Source organism: Anopheles arabiensis, chromosome 2 (assembly GCF_016920715.1).
Source record: "Anopheles arabiensis isolate DONGOLA chromosome 2, AaraD3, whole genome shotgun sequence".
In the NCBI taxonomy this organism is placed as follows: Eukaryota; Metazoa; Arthropoda; class Insecta; order Diptera; family Culicidae; genus Anopheles; species Anopheles arabiensis.
Genome location: NC_053517.1, coordinates 52,002,346 through 52,019,831, shown reverse-complemented (window position 1 = coordinate 52,019,831; position 17,486 = coordinate 52,002,346). Strand labels below are relative to the sequence as shown.

The following is a 17,486-nucleotide window of genomic DNA, read 5'->3' as shown; positions in this document are numbered from 1 at the left end:
TCATTATGAAATATGTGATCACATTAATCAAACGGTCGGTATAAAAGTAGCATAAAAAGACCCCACGTCGGATACAGCATTCTGCAGTCTTAATTGAAGCACAAACATGAAAGTTGAAAATACTGTAATTTTCCTTCATAATCTGTTCGGTGGACCGATAGCAAAGGACGATCATCGCTTAACACCGCTCCAGATGTGCATCTACACTACAACGGTCATCGGGACCAGTGTTGCATTTTTTACCCTTTGCCTGTTTGATTTACATCGCATGCTATACTCGCGCGATCTTGTTTTGAGTGTTATCGATCTGCTAATGTTGCTAGGGATTGCAACAACCGTACTGGCGATTCAATCCTCCGCAGTGATAAAGCATTTGACCAAATCACGCGTTTCCATTTTCCAGTGTCTTGACGATATCGACGCGCATCTCTACACGCTAAACGTAGGTGGTGAGCCTACCCACAACCTTTCAAGAAACTGGCTCGTTGCTGCCCTTGGCGCAATCGTCATATCGCTAGCCTATCTGTTGGCAATCGCATTACGCATCAATCAAGCAAATACGTTGATCTTTGCCTTTAAGGCGTACGGAATGTTTGTGATATTTCTCATGGATGGAATGTTTCTCGTACTGTGTTATCAAATATGGCAACGAATCCGGTGCATGGTGGTGCATCTGGGAAAGATGATAGCATCTTTCAAGCGGCAGAATAAGCGATCGAATAATAGCGATAAAGGGAATGTTAGTTTGCGATTTTGCAGAGATCTCCAGACGTTGGCCATTGTTCAGTGGCAGTGTTTTAGGGCTTGTAACCGTCTCAATGATGAATGTGGTCTATCGAATGTATCCATTTTTGGTGAGTGCTTCTAGTATGTCATCTTCACCACGTGGTAACAATACATTTTACACGTTAGGAATGTTTTTCTACGTGCTCACTGCAAAAAGTTTTCAGCTATTCTACATTTGCTCGATCGAGTTCAAACGTCACGGGTTTACCTTCACTCATTTGCTAGGTAAAACGGAAATCGCTACACTGGCATACAAATTCCTTTTCATTTGTTTCATTCGCAAAATCCAATCTTTCAGAACCAACTGTGCTGATAATCGCAGTTTTTTTATACTTTTTTACATCCGCCTATCTTGGTGAAATGGTACTGAGAGAGGTGAGTCGTACTGTATTTTTATATATATATTTTTAAATCATTCCACTGTATGCTATGTAACTTGTTTTCAGACACAGCTCGTGATAAACAATCTGCACAAATTTGAGTCCATGCATACGACTTCCCAGCATAAAATTAACCAGTCGGAGGTAATGTAAATGCAACAAGTTAAATAAGATATGTTTTACTAACATGCAATGTTTTTTTTTTAAATCTACAGTTAGTTGAGCAGCTGGGCAATCAAATCGTGCATCAACCTATATGCTTTAATGTGATCAATTTCTTTCAGATAGATCTCAAATTTTTCCATTTAGTGAGTAGTAACCTACTCGCTGTCTGCTATTCTACATTCAAAGTACAATAATTCCCTTTTAACTGCAGGTGATGGCATCCGTCGCCACATATTTAATCATATTATTGCAATTCGATTTCCAAAATTAATGTCCAAGCTCGCACACACACATAATCGCTGTTGGGATCAACTCAATATGGTTCCTCGTCGTGAAAAACATATGTTCCTGCCCCCTTTGTTAAGGACATCAATCTTTCACAGTATGCACACGCCACAGGTAAGTGTAGTGAATGCACGTGCGCACAGCCGTTAGTGCTGCTAATTTGTTGCAATGAATATTTAAAAACACAATATTAATCTTCTTTAGCGTTTTGTTCTCATTTGCTACTATCCGAATGTGAATAGTCGCCGAAAGGGATTAGCTGTAGAATCATTTCGCTAGTACAACATGGAAGCAACTATTAATCACACCATTTTCAAACTTTTTGGGCTAATGCCAATCTTTCAAACAAAGGGTAGTGCCTGGAAAATATTGCTAAACATATGCTACAGCCTTTGCGTTATTACTTTCATCACAGTGCATCAGTTTGCTATCTACTACCTTCAGCTAGAGCGAGATTTTGCCGGATGGTTCATAAGCGCCAGCGTGCTGTTTACCAGCTTCATCGCACTGCTGCAAACGTTAACATCGGCCAAAGGGTTGCAGTTTCTAATGTTGGAGCTGGCGAGTATCGATTCGTTGATAAGCACCTGTAATGCCACCAGCAAGCGACATTACAGTGCCATTTTCTACGCCATGTACTGTATCGGCTTGACTAGAGGCATTTTTCGCATGGTCCTGATGATACAACTCGGACTACGCTCGCCGAGCTTTGCCGTCCAGCTGCTCGTGCCGTCGATTATTGTTTTGGTCCGAGTGAATCTACAAATCTATTTAATGGAGCTTATTGCTGCGCAGCTAGAGGCGATTACAGCGGAGCTTACCAGCTCACTCGAAGACGCCGAGCGATGCAACACCAATGAAGCCGATACAGTGTATCGATGCAGCTGCACGCTTCAGCGAGCAGAATGCTTGTATGGACGTTTACAAAAGTGTCTTCTGATGGTGAATGCACTGTTCGGTTGGTCTACTGCAGCGATCGTGGTGCTCGTGTTCGTTGGCATAACGTTCCAGTTCCGCGTCCCGATGTATCCACTTCCGTTTTATGGTAAGCCTAGCCGTAGCAAAGATGTTCTGTGTTACTTTCATTTTTTCAATAAGCATTTTTCATTCAAAACGCATTTCCAGCACAAATTATTGAAGTGTTATACTCAATATTTATACTATTTTGCTTATGTCGAGCCTCCAGTCACGCGACAGAAAAGGTAAAGAGCATTATGGAAAGCTGTACCAAGCCATACCAAAATAAAACACAATTCTCATGTACCAGGTGAACGAAATAAAGCGCGTACTGTTAAAACCATTCTACAATGCTTTGCTGTGGGATCAGGTTCACAATTTTATCGTTCGTACCAAGCTACAACCGTTCGAGTTTACAGCCAATGGACTATACTCGATCAATTACAGTTTGTTCGGCTCGGTAAGCAGGACCAATGGCCAAATTCCCCCTGGGGGCAGTATTTATTTTCTCTTATTATTTACAGACTCTGGCCGCCTCCGCCACATACATCGTGATAATGCTTCAGTTTGAACATAAAACACTCGAAGTGTTGTAAACAACCAACACGTTAATGCCTTCGCGCTACTACACTCCTTTCAAGGCACGCTTCAAATTGGTGCGCAAGTTGTTATCCATATCCTTGTAGAAATACTCGTCAAAAAACTTGTGCTTGCGCAACATGCGATATAACCGTTCACCAAACTTCCTGCACCGAAATATAATAATAAAACAGCCATTACATGCATTCGAATAACACGTGCTCTAAGGTGATGTTTTACCTGGTTTCCAGATTTTTATCCGTTAAAAACTTGGCCAACATCGTAAGGATGGTTTTGCGCGTTCGTGTGTTTGCCGTGGTCCCCAGAATGGCATCGAGTCCTGCCACGACGCAAATACAGACGAGCAGTCGGGCCGTAGCCGTACGCACCAGTGGATTGCGGTGGCTGCAAGAACGATGAAAGTAAGACAACGGTTTGCGAGATTGATAACTGAAGGGATTATTTGCAAAAAAATAAAACACACACACAGACACAACCGGAAGCATCACTGGTCGCTCTACAGCCACTTACATGGTGCCCCGGTTCGATATCGCCCGCACGGTGTGTGGCGTTGGGATGTACGTCACCAGCTTGTCTAGCGCCACGTTTGCATCCTTCTGTATGAAGCGATTCGGGTCGGCCGTCTTGCACAGCAGTATGTCGACCATTTCATCAAACTCTGGCCGTTTCGTCGACTTGGCCTGCCGAAACAATTCGCCCGACACCTGGCACGCCGAACGGCACAGTGCCGTTCGTGGAGATTTCAGAAACTCGATCAACTTCCGGTTGATGACGGTGATGTACTTTTCCTGAGCCTTCCAATCGATCCGACTGGCGGTATCCATTAGGTCCCAGATGCCCTCCAGGCAAACCTCCCACACGTTGTCCTGGAGCTTATCCACAATTCCGGAAATGCTGACCGGCCCCTCTTTCGTACCGGTACCAGCACGAACGGCTTCCGTTCCATGTCCTAGTCTCCGCCCGAAGGAATCGCCCACTGACTCCTCATCATTGTCTTCTTCGTTTTCATCGTCAAGATCCAGCTGTCCGTTACACTCGTCACGGTCATTGTTCTGCTGTTCGTCGCTGGACTCGACGTCCGATTCATCATCGACCTCATCTAACCCTTCTTCGTCATCGAGAGCGTCGTCGACCAGATGTAACTTTCTACTTCGACCTCCGGTTGGCGCGAACGTATCATCGACAAACGGTGATTCCAGTGCGTCCTCTTCGAGTGTCGGTCTACGATTGTCCGCCTTCGATTTAGCGGGATATCTGCTGAACTTGCCGCCTGCACCCAACGCCGGTAGTTTAGTGCTTCGCCCGTAATGGCCACCCATCGTAGCGCCACCATCAACCAGCTTAGTGTACGATCGGTTCCGCTTCGTTCGGTCAAAGTACGGAACTTGCGATGTACGGCCTCCATTTGCTGCACGCAGCTGTTCCCGAACCATCGGCGGTATTTTTGCTTTTCGTTCTCCCTGCAGCAACCTCGGCCGGACATCGCTCAGTTCGTCCAACGATGTTTCGCTACTGCTAGAAGCCAGCAGAGAATCTTCTGCCAATCGGTGCGAGGACGCACCATAGTTTGACGTGCCACGTGGTCCCATTGATGATCTGACCGTTTGCTGCTGCTGCATCTTTTGCTCAGCCTCCACTAGCTCGATCAGCGTTCGGCTTGTCTGGCTGTGCATGTTCCGGTGGCGTCTGTACATGCTAAAAAATCCACCCACCGGTGTGCGGCTGGTACTGTGACATGGCGATAGTAATGGCGGTCGACGCGGTTCCGGTGCGGGATGCTGCTGATGTACCACCCGATCCTGATGCTGCACCATTCGAGTGGCGTTGTTTTGGGTGATAAAGTTGTCTGGGAAGCGAAACGTTTGACAAACGTTCACGATCTGCGGATTCTTATTCCTTGGGCGAATGGAGATCGGCTCCTGGTGGGCAACCTTTAACTGGACAGCGGGTACGCCCGGACTTCGCGATGAACCGTATCTATTTCTCTCGTGCTTGAACGGTTGGCCCGTCCGCCACCGTTCACGATCGTGCCGATCGTCCTGCTCGTCGTTGTACCGATCCAGCACATTCCAGTCTCGATCATTGGACGTAACGGTTGTTTCAAATCGTCTACAGGCGCCTCCACGTTCAGCCAGCATGTGTCGAACATCGCCCCCGGATGTTGTCTCATACTGGGGGAATTCCTTCGACTCGTCCATTAAAGTTGGTTCGTGCTCCTCTTCGTGTCGTTGGTATGCGCGGCGACGTGATCGTCGAACACCATCCGCCATTGAATCCGTGTCCGAGTAGAGACAACCACTCGTTAAGATTTGTGTGAAACCATTTTCTGACATGGTATGCTAATTCAGCTGTTTATCTTAAGAGCCGTCCTTCTTCCGATGCACTACGCGTTGCTTTACTTCAAGGATTTAAAGTCACGTTTAACAAACAAACAAACAAACAAAAACCACACATTCAAAATTAAAACAATTTTAACGTAAAATTTCGCACAACAACTTTTGGTATGAGCGCTCTCGAAACTATTGTACGATCCGAGAAGTAAGTTTTGCTAGATTGCTTCGATTCTAGAAAGAAGAAAAAAAATCAATAACGCCATGTTGGAAAATAACTTCACCGCAAAGTGTACTAGATTAGAGGCAGGACGATGTTTCTAATCCCGGACGCTTTGGTTACAAAATAAAATTGTTGGGTGCCATTGGGGCAAACATTTCAGCTAATTGATCGTTCAAATTTTGGTTTATAAGGAAAATACAAATGGCAAAGTGTTGAATAAATTTAGCTTCTTCTAACTTCTTCCTTGGCACAACAACCATTGTCGGTCAAGGCCTAGCTGTACCACTAGTAGGCTTCTTGGCTTTCAGTTCCATTCGGGGTTTGAACCCATGACGGGCATGTTGTCGTACGAGTTGACGACTGTAGCACCAGACCGACCCAAATTAATTTAGCTATCTACAATTAAATCATCACGTGCAATAATCGATCTGCACATGGAGAACCACGTGGTTTTTCAGCAGTTTTGCGTAAAGTTGCGGTGTTGTTTGGTCTCATTTTAATGATGCGATCGAATGATGATTACCTTGCGTTAGCAGCACGAACGTTATAGATAAGGTCAAAAGGTGTTGCGGGAAGATTTCCTTCTTTGTTTAGTTTATTATAGCCTTTATTATCTGTATACGCATTTTATATATCTGTAGTTATTACATATCTATGTACCTGTGTGTATACGATATCGCTAAACGTGTATATCATTTAATCTGTTTGTCTAAATATAACTGGTTCTTTCAATTTTCCGTGTTTGTCCATCTGAATTGTTTCATCTCTCGTTCTTGGTTCCTATCGTACCATAGCGTCTGGCTTGTTCAAAATGTTCAAGGAGAGGGACTATAGATGTGAAAACATTACACCAACATAAGCATAACCAACTTTAAGTACTAAGACAGTTTGCACGCTTATCTCCAAAACAATTAATTTAAGGGTGGAAGGAAAATAATGAAAGCATATAAAACGAACGGTACATTTGATAACTAAACAACAATACAAACACATTCGGTAACACTATTAACCATACCCATCATATCATCAACCCGGGTTTAAAGCCCCCGATACATCATCACGTACCTTTGCCCCATGATTACTCTCTTTTATCTCTAAACAACGCATCCCCGTCATGCGCAACCCTCTCAATCCCCCAACAATCAAGTTTGTTGTTTTTTTGTTTGTTCAATAAATCGCTTTATGTTATACTACGGGTGTATAGGACCGCTTCTTGTTTGCAAGCATTCTAAATCCCTTACTAAAGGAGTGGTTTTTTTTCGCATTACTTTTGATCGTCTTGTGGAAAGATCGCCATCGCATGGGGACTAATTTGTTTTTTTTTATTATTATTATTAGTATGTAGTGTCATTATCATTTCCGTCCTGTTTGGTTCATTTAATATGTGTTCACATTTTATCATTTGTTGCAGTTAATCCTTCACGGTAGTTTAGTATATTTTGAATTTTTGCTTTAATTTGGAGAACAACTGTTGTCCTATGTGTTATACTACTGAGGGAGCTTATCTTAACATCTGCATGCGGTATTTATGTATGTTTTTAGATCAACTTTTACATTTATGTGTTGGCGGTTACGAGGAACGAAAATTGTTTATTTCATTATTGATTTCGCTATTTTGCTACAATTCTAGCTTACATTTGAATAAAGATAAACAAAACCTTGCCCCTAGCATGTTTTGATTCGCATTTCTAACAAACTGTTATCCTATTTTCTATTCTAACACTGTTTGCCACGCGATCGCTAAACCAGTACATCATTTAGGGAAATAACTTTCCACATCTTTTATTTCACTCCGAAAGGAAAACATTAACAAACATAATAAACTCATTATCGATCGATTTATGTGAAAATAAGTTTTTTTTTCTATTTTCGTAAGAAAACTACTAAACATTATTAAAAATATAGACTGTTTTGGTCATAAAAAGCTTTTTAATTTGCTGGAGTTTTTCATAGCAAAATGCAGAATTAATCTTCTTTTGTTTTTTTTTTATTGTTTTTGTTTTGCATTTGAATCTTTCTAGTATATTGTTCTCCAGTGTATATCTGGGTGATATGTAAACGCAAGTGGTAAGTTTGTTGATACGACTGTCTTGCTTCATTAGCACCGCATTCGACAGCGAGGTGCGGGAGTTTTCCTATATGTTAAGACATTGCAGTTAGTTAACGGGAACGTAATTTGAAAGGTGTGTAAGAAAGAAACTTTTTATAAATAAGATGTTACGATGTATGTCATAATGGGGGATGATATCGTCAATGGGGAATTCGTTTTCAACTAATTCTGAATTAGTTTCGATTTAATAGTCTAAAAGGAGGCACCATATGTGTTCCCGATCGCGGTGTATATACGATGATATTGATGAACATCCATTTTTAACAACATTTTAAATGTTTCCCAAACAGCCTATACACATCTCTGTATATTTAATTCGTCACGTTAAAGGTACCATCCTTCTTTGCGGGATACTAGTCGCCGGGAGCACTACTTTCCGCCGGAACATGTATCCTCTACGCAGCCGAAACACACTAAAGTTTCTTGGTTAGCCACATGCACACTACCGTTAGGTCTATTAAGTTAGGATGTAATGTAATGTCACTGTTTACGGTTGGTGGGAAGGAGGAGTAGCATACATTACGTTTGCTAAATTCTTACACATTACTGAACTACGTGTTGCTGGCTGCTTTCATTAAAATGTAGTAGGAATCCTGTCTGTATATGCGATACACTTCTCGACCCGGTAGAAGGGTTATTAAAATGAGTATCTTAGCCATACATCCATTTCGGGACAGTTCCGGCTGGTAAGCTCACTGGTCGAGAGGCGTTAATGTCCTGCTAATTCCCTTACTACGGTGGATTTTTTTCTAAAGTATGCACACATTTCGTATAACGGGCTGTAAGTCAGTTTTCTAAATATTTGTTAACTTGGATGCGTAGTAGCATTATTAGGACATTCACTACCGGTGTTCAGTGTATTGTAAAAACCTTCGAAACAAAACCAAAAACAACATACCAACGTACAAGTGTCGAGAGTTTGCCGCCTTTATTTACCAACAATAATCGAGCCTACACACCTGATGCAAACATGTACGATGCGTTGCTAATTTAAATGCAGACGTATCTACTTTCGGGCCACACGCGAAACGTGCTGGGTAATGCACGCTGAAAGCAACATAAAGGATATCTGGGAACCTCTTGCTATTAGCTAGGAACTGACGATACCGTCTGTGGTAGTGTGATACTAACGACAGCGATCGTTAGATATCAGTAGTGGTGTCGTGCCATCAAAACTCATACAGCATCCCGGAGCGTACGAACAGATAATAAAGAGATCACTTGATAGTTATCAACCGAGCAAACCACACGTGTTATTATTGAGTACCACAAACTGGCGACGAGGATTGGATTTTTTTTTTCTATTGAGAAGAAAAAAAAGAGTTCAGTGCAAACGAGTTCAAATGCGATGAGATAAAGCACACACAGAACACATGGCGTAAAAGTGATCGCATATGAGCGTAATGTGAGGTGTGGAAAAAAACCGGCGGATCGCATTTGTGAGCAGAACAATAGGCTGGACAAAGCGTATATACAAGCGAATAAACCCCATGGATAATTAAATTTTGTGTCGAAGAGATGACGACGTGGTTGCATAGGAGTAAGCGAGGTGGAAAAAAAACGTGGGGAAAAAACGTCACCCTTCGTGAGTAAAGTGGAAAAAAATAGTGTGTAGAAAAAAAAAATAAAAAGTAAAAGTGCGTCTAGTAAGCACCTGATGCGTCGGAGGACGTGCAAAAAAAAAAAAATAATAATTATAAAAAAAATATATATATAAAAAAAAATAATGAAAAAATAAGTATCGGTTCGAAGATAGAGGGCGCCGAAAAAAAAACTGCGTCTAGTAAGCAGAGAGAAAAAAAAATGCGTCTGGTAAGCAAAAGTATTCGGGAATAAGCAAGAAGAAAGGGCGTCGAATGAGCATTTGATCCAGGCGAGAGTGTGCACACAGTGGAAGAGCAAAGGTCAAGGTACTGGAAAAAATTATCGGAAAAAAACAGCGCACAGAGAGAGAAAAAAAGCTGAAAAAAAGAGCATCCGATAGTGTGTGTAATCACATTCTCGTATATAGGAGTCCGGTGAAGCTGCGTCGAGAGAGCAGCGGTGGAGTGAGTAATCGTGCAAACGGTTGTGCAGAATAAGAGGAGAGAGAGAGAGAGAGAGAGAGAGAGAGAGAAGATGAATGACACGAAACTATTTGCTAAACTACCTCCGCTCGGGATAGCAGGTGTATCATTGGTTGATAGGAGGAAATTGTGGGTATCATGGAAGCGGGGATTTGAGATTTGCCTCCGTGCATCGAAGGTTAGCGACGGGACGGAGAAGAAAGATTTGTTGTTAGCGTGTGGGTCATTTGAGCTACAGGAAATATTCTTTAGTATTCCGGGTGCAGATGTGGAAGCTAATGAGGAACAAGGAATCGATCCGTATACTGTAGCGATTGGGAAATTGGACGAATATTTTGCCCCCCAGCGCCATGAGGCACATGAAAGATTTCTTTTTTGGAATATGAAACCTGAACCGGATGAGTCAATTGATAAGTTTTTGGTTCGCGTCCAAGCACATGGATCGAAATGTAATTTTGGGAAAACAGAGCTGGGAAGCGCGGGAATAGCTGTGGTCGATAAAATGCTACAGTTTGTACCGAACCAGTTACGAGTCAGGTTACTTCAAGAGCAGGATCTTACTTTAGAAGAGCTAGTACGGCAAGTTAATTCATTTGAAACTTCACGTTCGGCAAATGATCAAATTAGCGGAAATAACACTTGTCCTGGAAATAGCCCAGCATCGGATGCTATCAATTACGTAGCAACACCTTGTGCATGTTGTGGTTTTTCTCATAACCATCAATATTGCCCAGCTCAAGATAAGGCATGCGCGAAGTGTGGAAAACGTGGACATTTTGCGGTGGTGTGCCGCTCTACTTCAATTGCATCGACAAGTGAGAATCTTAATAAAAGACATTCTTTTAATCGGAATGCATTTAAAAGGCCGCAGGGCAACGTCGATTCTTTTAATACTGGACCAGTTATAAAAAGATAGGTTTGTAGGCGACGCGCGCGCCCATTCCACGGTACGCGCCCCGCCTCCGACAGCTGTAGGTATCAGAAAAAAAAACAGATGAGTTACTAACATAAGTCGATGTATTTATCCGTATGGTCGACAGCCGTAAGGATATCCGTTAGTAAATCAATCATAGAGAGGCGAAAGATAGGAAATAGCCGGCAGAGTGACAGCCAGGAAAAGAGGCTGAGATGATTAGAAAAAAAAAAAAAAAAAAAAAGGGAAGGAAAGGGAGAGGGAGAGTTAAGGATGAAGGGAAATAGGAAATGGAAAGGATAACGGGGACTGGTCTTGTGATACAGTAGTTCACTCGCACGACTTCGCAACGTGTCCGTCATGGGTTCAATCCTGAGTGGACTCTGTCCATAGTGGGACGGGCTTTCCCGCTGTGGGTTTATAGGTTACCAAAGGTCAAGCTCATTTGAGGGATGGGGGCAGGCCTTTCCCGACAACGGTTGTTGCTAAATGAGAACAGCTCAATGGTTACTGTAGCAAACACTGAAAACTGGTGGTCATTAGGAATTCAAGACTTTGTAAAATATATTAAATGGCATAATCTTACAAATGAGGAAGAACCACAAGAAAATATTTAGCCAGGGAATAGCAATTGGGATAGTCTGAAGATCAGATAGCAGCGGGAGTATAAACGTGCAAGCAGATATTTGGGAGTAATTGAAATAATGAATTCCACATGTAGAGAAATGAACTTTTATACGCTATGATACTTCGATATCAAAGACAAAGGGAGATGTGGTAGTGTGATACTAACGACAGCGATCGTTAGATATCAGTAGTGGTGTCGTGCCATCAAAACTCATACAGCATCCCGGAGCGTACGAACAGATAATAAAGAGATCACTTGATAGTTATCAACCGAGCAAACCACACGTGTTATTATTGAGTACCACACCGTCTATAAGAGGAAGGTGCCAGCATGCAAGTGAATGTTTGGGTTTTTTTGTGTGGATTGTATTCTCTCTAGTGATTTTACACATGTAACATGGAACATTTGGAACCGTGTCCTTTTCTTCATCGCAAGGCCTAGTATCCCTAACATCTTCTGTTGTTTCACTGTCTAATTTCGTCTCTTTGCAGTAACGCTTTATGCTATTGAACCATATTACCGGTTTAAAGGAATTTCTAGTTTAAACAGAACACAACTACACACAATTTGTAATGAACACATATCGCAAGGTAAAGCAATTTGTGAAACAACAGCTAAACCAACTATCGCGCAGAACAAAAGCGTTAATCTTTCACTCGACCGCTCAAATAAAAGCTTTACCACACACCCTGGAAGATAAACTTAACGCAAACGATGGAATGTACTACATGTGCGCTTTCCAACGCACTCTAAATGCTAATTAAATAAACAATAGTTAACAACCCCACCGGACCTGTTACACGTTTCCTGGGGATTTGATAACGTTAGTGAAAACTAAACCAACGATAGTAATAGAGCGAATTAAATTAAACCATCCTCAATATAAGGTAGTTCTACACTTTTCCAATCTATTTTCGAAATCCCCATTGCACGGAGAGAGAGAGAAAGAAAAAGAGAAAAAGAGAGAGAGAGACAGAGAGAAGAAGAAGAAGAAGAAGAAGAAGAAAAGAGAGGTTTCACCAATTACGAATCCGTAAGCCAGCGGCTGGAGATTGAGCTTCCCGTCCAGCAGCTAGTACTTCCGGCCCGGATTCAACACTTTGCAGAAATGCGGTAACGTGACGTGACAATCGACCTGCGTCCCGGGCCCACTGTTGGGCGACGGTCGGGTCGAACGCGCGGGTCATTGGTGCGTTTGTTGCTCCGACTCCCGAATGTAGTCCTGATGCCGCCGAACCACATCGGCCACGATCGGTTCTTCTATTTCGAGCCCGGATAGCGCCTGATCCTTGGTCAGCACGATCTCATAGTTGCTACTGGGCGTCACGAACACAACGCGGTTCTTGCGCGTCTGCAGTATATTGGCGATCACTAGCTTGTGCTTGTACTTGTTCAAACTTTCGCGCGACTTGGCAATCAGCAGCGCTTCGTCCGTTTCCAGCTTAAACGACACGACGTACGCGTGTGGCACCCAGAGGCTCGCGAGTGGGGCCAACATTTTTGGCACGAGCTGTAGCGATATCGTGGGCGCCCCATGCCCGGACTGGATCTTGTGCGTTGGCATCTCATCCTGCGGCACGTAAAAGTCGGAAACTGCCGCAGCCAAAAACAGCACCGCATTCCGCTCGAACGGTGCCAACGATTCGCAGGCCGCCCGCAACAGCCACATGTAGTCGACCACGCTGGTAAAGGTGATGTATAGCATCCGGTGAGTTTCCTGGGCATTTTTGTACTTGTCCAGCACCGGAGCCAGCACATCCACGGAGTCCGGTTTTACTGCAAAACGGAAGAGTGCTGAAATGAATACTTTGCCCTTTTTGCTGGCGCTTATGTTGCACACGCACAGACACACACACAGACCACTCTATTAATAAGCCCCTCGCACACACACAATTCCCTCCTTCCTCAATGTACTGACGAATCCAGGGAAGGCTAAAAGTTGTGTAATAATAATGGTGCTATGGAAACGGAATCCCGGATGCCATAGAAGAATGAATATCAACCAAAAGGCTTCCTTTCTACAACAATCTAATCAAGCTACTGATAGTGCTAGTAGTGTTTCTACCGTGACAATCTAATGCACCACAAACGCACTATGTTGTGCTGGCGTAAATTATGGCACATCTTTGTTTTCCCAAGGCTTTCCAGTTCACGAAGGACAGCTATCGGCAGGACCGCAGGTTACCCCTTCAGCGAAGTAGTCTAAAGAAACTTACCGGTAATTGTGGTGCTCATGCCTTCCTCGTGTAGCTCCAGCATATCGAGCAGCTGCTGGCCGGTGAAGTGGCGCGAAAACGGCTCCAGTGATTTGGTCCGATGCATAAATATAACGGCATAGCCATGCTCAAGAAAGTACTCGGCCGAGGCAGAACCACGATTGCCAGCGCTGAAGTTATCCACGAAGCGCACCGTGTTGTGCTCCAGTGGAACCGTCGTACCACCTGACTGTATCGTCCGATATGAGAACGGGATGAGAAATGAAAGAAACGAAAAATTTAATCGAATTAAAATACTTGTTAATTAGCTGTTATATAAAGCAAAGGCCAAGGAGGAAATTTATAATAATCATTCTCCCCTAAGCATTAGCAATTATTAACTCTATGCTAAACATAAACGGTAATCCATTGCATAAATATGTTTTTTTTTTCAACGATAAGTAACTAAATTTTAATAGGAAGAAAAATTCTTCAAAAAAAAACAGTAATCTAAACATAGTTAATAACATTGCTATCCTTTCGTAAGCACACACTCACAACTGTGTCCACTCCCTGCCGCTTAGAATGTTAAATAGTCACCCTTAATCAAGTACAATCGTTGCTTTTCTAAAGCCCAGGAGATAATAATACATTATGCAGCAACATAAACACTTCTCTCCCGTAGAAGACCGGGTGAGTTTAACAAAAAAAAAGCTAACCCAAGCAAAGCGGCCATTCAACGAGATTTGGATAGTAGCTCTGCAGCAAGGTAGATGGACCAATGGACATTGAATAGGCTATTTTTAGTAGTAAGTAAATTCTACATTTTATGCCCTACACATTTGTGACCGGCCTTTAGTGGAGTGGTTTGGGATGGCAAAACAGAACTGATGAGCACAGTTTTTCTTCTGGCAGAATTTGATTTCGCAGATTTCGTTTCGGCGTGTGGTTTGCCCGATTTTGTATCAACAGTGCACACACCTTTAAAAATGTTCTTGCTTCAAGAGATCTAGAACAAAAGAAAATATGCATTTTATCCCTTTTTCCTTTAGTTTCAGCATAAATTGTACCTTTAAAAAAACATCATTATAATACAACGTATCCTACCTATACACAACAAAAGCTACCAACTCAATCTTTCACCCAGAATTGAACGACGAAGCTTCGGGGCAAACAAACTCGTGATTCGTTTCTGAGCATGAACAGCAGACGTCACGTTAGTTATGCACAGCTTTCCGGGGCTACTTTGATCCTTTTGTTCTGCATAGAACGGGCCAAGGCGTACATGTCCATTTGTAAGTCAAATCCAGAAAGTTTGCGATGAAGTTAAGTCTTCTTCTGTTTTCCAATTTCCGTAGTATGTAAATATTTTTGCCGCTTTGGTGATGATAGTGTCAATGCACAGCAGGCACAGCAGTATATTTAATGGAGGAGGTATGTACTTAATCTCGTCATAGGTTCAAGCCCCAAATAGACCGTGCTCCCATACGTAGGACTGACTATCCTGCTATGGTAACAATAAGTCACTGAAAGTCAAGCTCACTTCACTAGTGGGTACAGGCAGGCCTTGACCGACAGTGGTTGTTGTGCCAAAGAAGATAGAAGAAGAAGATGTACTTTAATAAAATTAAGATGTTAAAATAAAGGAAGGCGGTAAACGATTAGCCTAGAAGTAGTGTTACGGTCATTTGTCGAATAATATACTGCTCAAATTAACCCTCAAACTGGCAAGTAAGTAAAATTGCTTCCGTTACATGATAAAAGTCCATTTCCCTTTCATTCAACACCTTCAATTATGGAATGAAGTTTCCATTAGGCTAACCATTTGTGTTACGAAATAATTCCACTATACAGGTGTTTCGTTCACCGCTCGTGTTTCCTGTGGCTTTTCTTCCCAAAATGTCCTTTTTATCGTCCTTGAACTCGACGAGAAGGTAGCAAACAAGCGAAGGAGAGTTAATATTTTTTCACCATCCCATGCTGCACTTTCGGCTACGTCGTTCCTCAAGTCCTGGTAGCCGGTTCATTCCACATTCCACCTTTCGATCGGGGAAAAAGGATGCTTGCAACAATCGTAAATTATTCGATGGACCAACTTTATGTTTTATTTATAAGATGGAGCCGTTCACCTAAATCAAATGAACGTTATCCAATATCAAGTACAATGGGATTAGACAAGGATGGGGGGGGTGTTCGCTCTCTCGATCCATAGGATCGGGTTAGTTGCAGAATCGATCAAATTCCACCGCTACTCACACACATTATTTGTAGCTATGTTCGGAAATTACAGGCCTGTGGGTCATAAACATACATTACACGTATTGCCTGTACTAACGTGGTTACTGTTGCACTAGTCCCACACAACCATAGAATTTGATCGAAAAAATCGACGCATTCATTACAACCTGTTGATGTTAAATGCGAAAATTTTTAAGAAGCAAAGCGTTACTAAATATGATCTATTAAATCTATTATGATTATCCTTTGAAAGCCGATAAAAAATATTATAAATCATATCTTAATATCTCACCAAGTTAATGGAGCACCACCCACTCTAAATTTCTTTTGAAACTGGTTTAATCATTGATTGACAATTTATGACGATTGTATGTGCATACATGCACCTTAAGTTTTGTACAGGTATGTTGTTAGAATTATTTGCTGTACAGTACAACACGATTTATGCTTTCCTTGCATTTATCGTCTACCTCTTCTGCATCGGTCCTTACTTCTGTTAACAATACTGCAGTAAAAAAGGAAACCTGCACCAGCAAAGCATTGAGAAAACGACAATTACCGTAACGAGCACGATGTGACTCTTGAGTTTGTAGTGGCGGTCGCAAAATTCCTTCAGCAGCGATCGGTTGTCCTCGAAACAGTTCGGTGGTAGATGCTTAGCATAAAAATCCTCCCAATGCGACGTCATGCTGATATGCAGGTGGCTTTAACACAATTCCGTGTGCAAATTAAAAGCGTCCCGTATCCTTACGTTGGGCTGCACGACGTTTTTCTTTTCTATTTTCTTTGTACAGAATCAATGACAGATATTATTGCTGCTTGCACAGCTTAAAGCAATGTCCTTCTGGTCAGCGTATGTATGGTATTAGATGTTTCACAATCACTTTCTTCACTTTTCTAAGCCACAGGGATGTATGTACGTGAGATATGTTCGCTACTGTTTACGCCTTTGCACATCGTGCTGTACTTTGATCGTGTACCGTACCCCCTCTGTATCACACGTACAATTACCCCCTTTTCACACCTTGCTTCCAGCGGAACAACACAGACACGGGAGCAAAAATACACTATCAGCGTGAAACAGCGTCGAAAACACTATCACAGGATCAGCAAACCATTGCACAGGAATTCCTGCAATCTGGAGCTAATTATGCCCAGAAGGTGAAGATTTTATGCTGACCGATAGCTGGCACACTATTGCAGCTTCGATTAAACCGGGTGATGAAGGGATAGCGACGACTGATAGTTAATTATGCTGCAAACACAAATGAACACAGTTGTGCACGCTGAGTAAATTAATATCATTGATAACTTGGCAACACCACAGCACTAGTGTTCAATTCCTTTCCGTCCGGTGTTGCATTTTTACACTACACTGCTGATATTACGGTATTCATTACATTATGCTGCGGTCCAATGTACCGCACTCGGTAATTGATGACAGTCGACAAAAGCGTAGCTCTTCTGTGCAAAAAAAAATCCTGAATCATACTATTAGCTAACGACGAAGCTTCATAAATAAAAGAAAATATGCATACTTACTTAATAAACTGCATCGCAAGAGGTATTTCCGCATGAAGCAATAATTTCCAAGAAAATCCGCCGTACTT

General features: G+C 42.4%; 3 protein-coding genes across 9 annotated transcripts; 1 reads left to right on the top strand and 2 right to left on the bottom strand.

Annotated features, from left to right (window-relative positions):
* The first annotated feature begins 26 nt into the window (after positions 1 to 26).
* LOC120898797 lies at positions 27 to 3,214 on the top strand. 4 transcript variants are annotated; one of them, XM_040305146.1, is made up of 9 exons: positions 27 to 854; positions 913 to 1,011; positions 1,085 to 1,161; positions 1,233 to 1,310; positions 1,382 to 1,474; positions 1,611 to 1,730; positions 1,859 to 2,661; positions 2,742 to 2,818; positions 2,884 to 3,000. In XM_040305146.1, exons 1-7 carry the CDS (start codon positions 107 to 109, stop codon positions 1,916 to 1,918), a joined length of 1,275 nt encoding a protein of 424 aa, XP_040161080.1. In that variant the 5' UTR covers positions 27 to 106; the 3' UTR covers positions 1,919 to 2,661; positions 2,742 to 2,818; positions 2,884 to 3,000. The 4 variants fall into 4 exon arrangements, with proteins under 4 accessions (XP_040161080.1, XP_040161079.1, XP_040161081.1 ...); XM_040305145.1 differs by having other exon boundaries at positions 1,821 to 2,661; XM_040305147.1 differs by having other exon boundaries at positions 1,543 to 1,730; positions 1,821 to 2,661.
* LOC120898795 lies at positions 3,031 to 8,948 on the bottom strand. 4 transcript variants are annotated; one of them, XM_040305140.1, is made up of 3 exons: positions 3,684 to 8,948; positions 3,393 to 3,602; positions 3,031 to 3,319 (listed from the first exon to the last, which is right to left on the bottom strand). In XM_040305140.1, exons 1-3 carry the CDS (start codon positions 5,504 to 5,506, stop codon positions 3,199 to 3,201), a joined length of 2,154 nt encoding a protein of 717 aa, XP_040161074.1. In that variant the 5' UTR covers positions 5,507 to 8,948; the 3' UTR covers positions 3,031 to 3,198. The 4 variants fall into 4 exon arrangements, with proteins under 4 accessions (XP_040161074.1, XP_040161075.1, XP_040161076.1 ...); XM_040305141.1 differs by having other exon boundaries at positions 3,031 to 3,315; XM_040305142.1 differs by having other exon boundaries at positions 3,393 to 3,557.
* Positions 8,949 to 12,326: 3,378 nt separating this feature from the next.
* LOC120898799 (phosphopantothenate--cysteine ligase) lies at positions 12,327 to 16,918 on the bottom strand. Its single transcript, XM_040305151.1, has 3 exons — positions 16,436 to 16,918; positions 13,660 to 13,888; positions 12,327 to 13,219 (listed from the first exon to the last, which is right to left on the bottom strand). Exons 1-3 carry the CDS (start codon positions 16,562 to 16,564, stop codon positions 12,627 to 12,629), a joined length of 951 nt encoding a protein of 316 aa, XP_040161085.1. The 5' UTR covers positions 16,565 to 16,918; the 3' UTR covers positions 12,327 to 12,626.
* Between the last annotated feature and the right edge of the window lie 568 nt (positions 16,919 to 17,486).

Excerpts from the sequence above, each read along its gene's own strand:
- LOC120898797 (XM_040305145.1), top strand. The coding sequence starts at position 107 with ATGAAAGTTGAAAATACTGTAATTTTCCTTCATAATCTGTTCGGTGGA. Across the intron at positions 1,162-1,232 it reads GTGAAATGGTACTGAGAGAG|ACACAGCTCGTGATAAACAA; the intron begins GTGAGTCGTACT and ends ACTTGTTTTCAG. Across the intron at positions 1,475-1,610 it reads ATCTCAAATTTTTCCATTTA|CTCGCACACACACATAATCG; the intron begins GTGAGTAGTAAC and ends TTAATGTCCAAG.
- LOC120898795 (XM_040305140.1), bottom strand. The coding sequence starts at position 5,506 with ATGTCAGAAAATGGTTTCACACAAATCTTAACGAGTGGTTGTCTCTAC. Across the intron at positions 3,603-3,683 it reads ATATCGAACCGGGGCACCAT|TTATCAATCTCGCAAACCGT; the intron begins GTAAGTGGCTGT and ends TAATCCCTTCAG. Across the intron at positions 3,320-3,392 it reads GATAAAAATCTGGAAACCAG|GAAGTTTGGTGAACGGTTAT; the intron begins GTAAAACATCAC and ends ATTTCGGTGCAG.
- LOC120898799 (XM_040305151.1), bottom strand. The coding sequence starts at position 16,564 with ATGACGTCGCATTGGGAGGATTTTTATGCTAAGCATCTACCACCGAAC. Across the intron at positions 13,889-16,435 it reads GTCACATCGTGCTCGTTACG|TCAGGTGGTACGACGGTTCC; the intron begins GTAATTGTCGTT and ends CGGACGATACAG. Across the intron at positions 13,220-13,659 it reads CATGAGCACCACAATTACCG|TAAAACCGGACTCCGTGGAT; the intron begins GTAAGTTTCTTT and ends TCCGTTTTGCAG.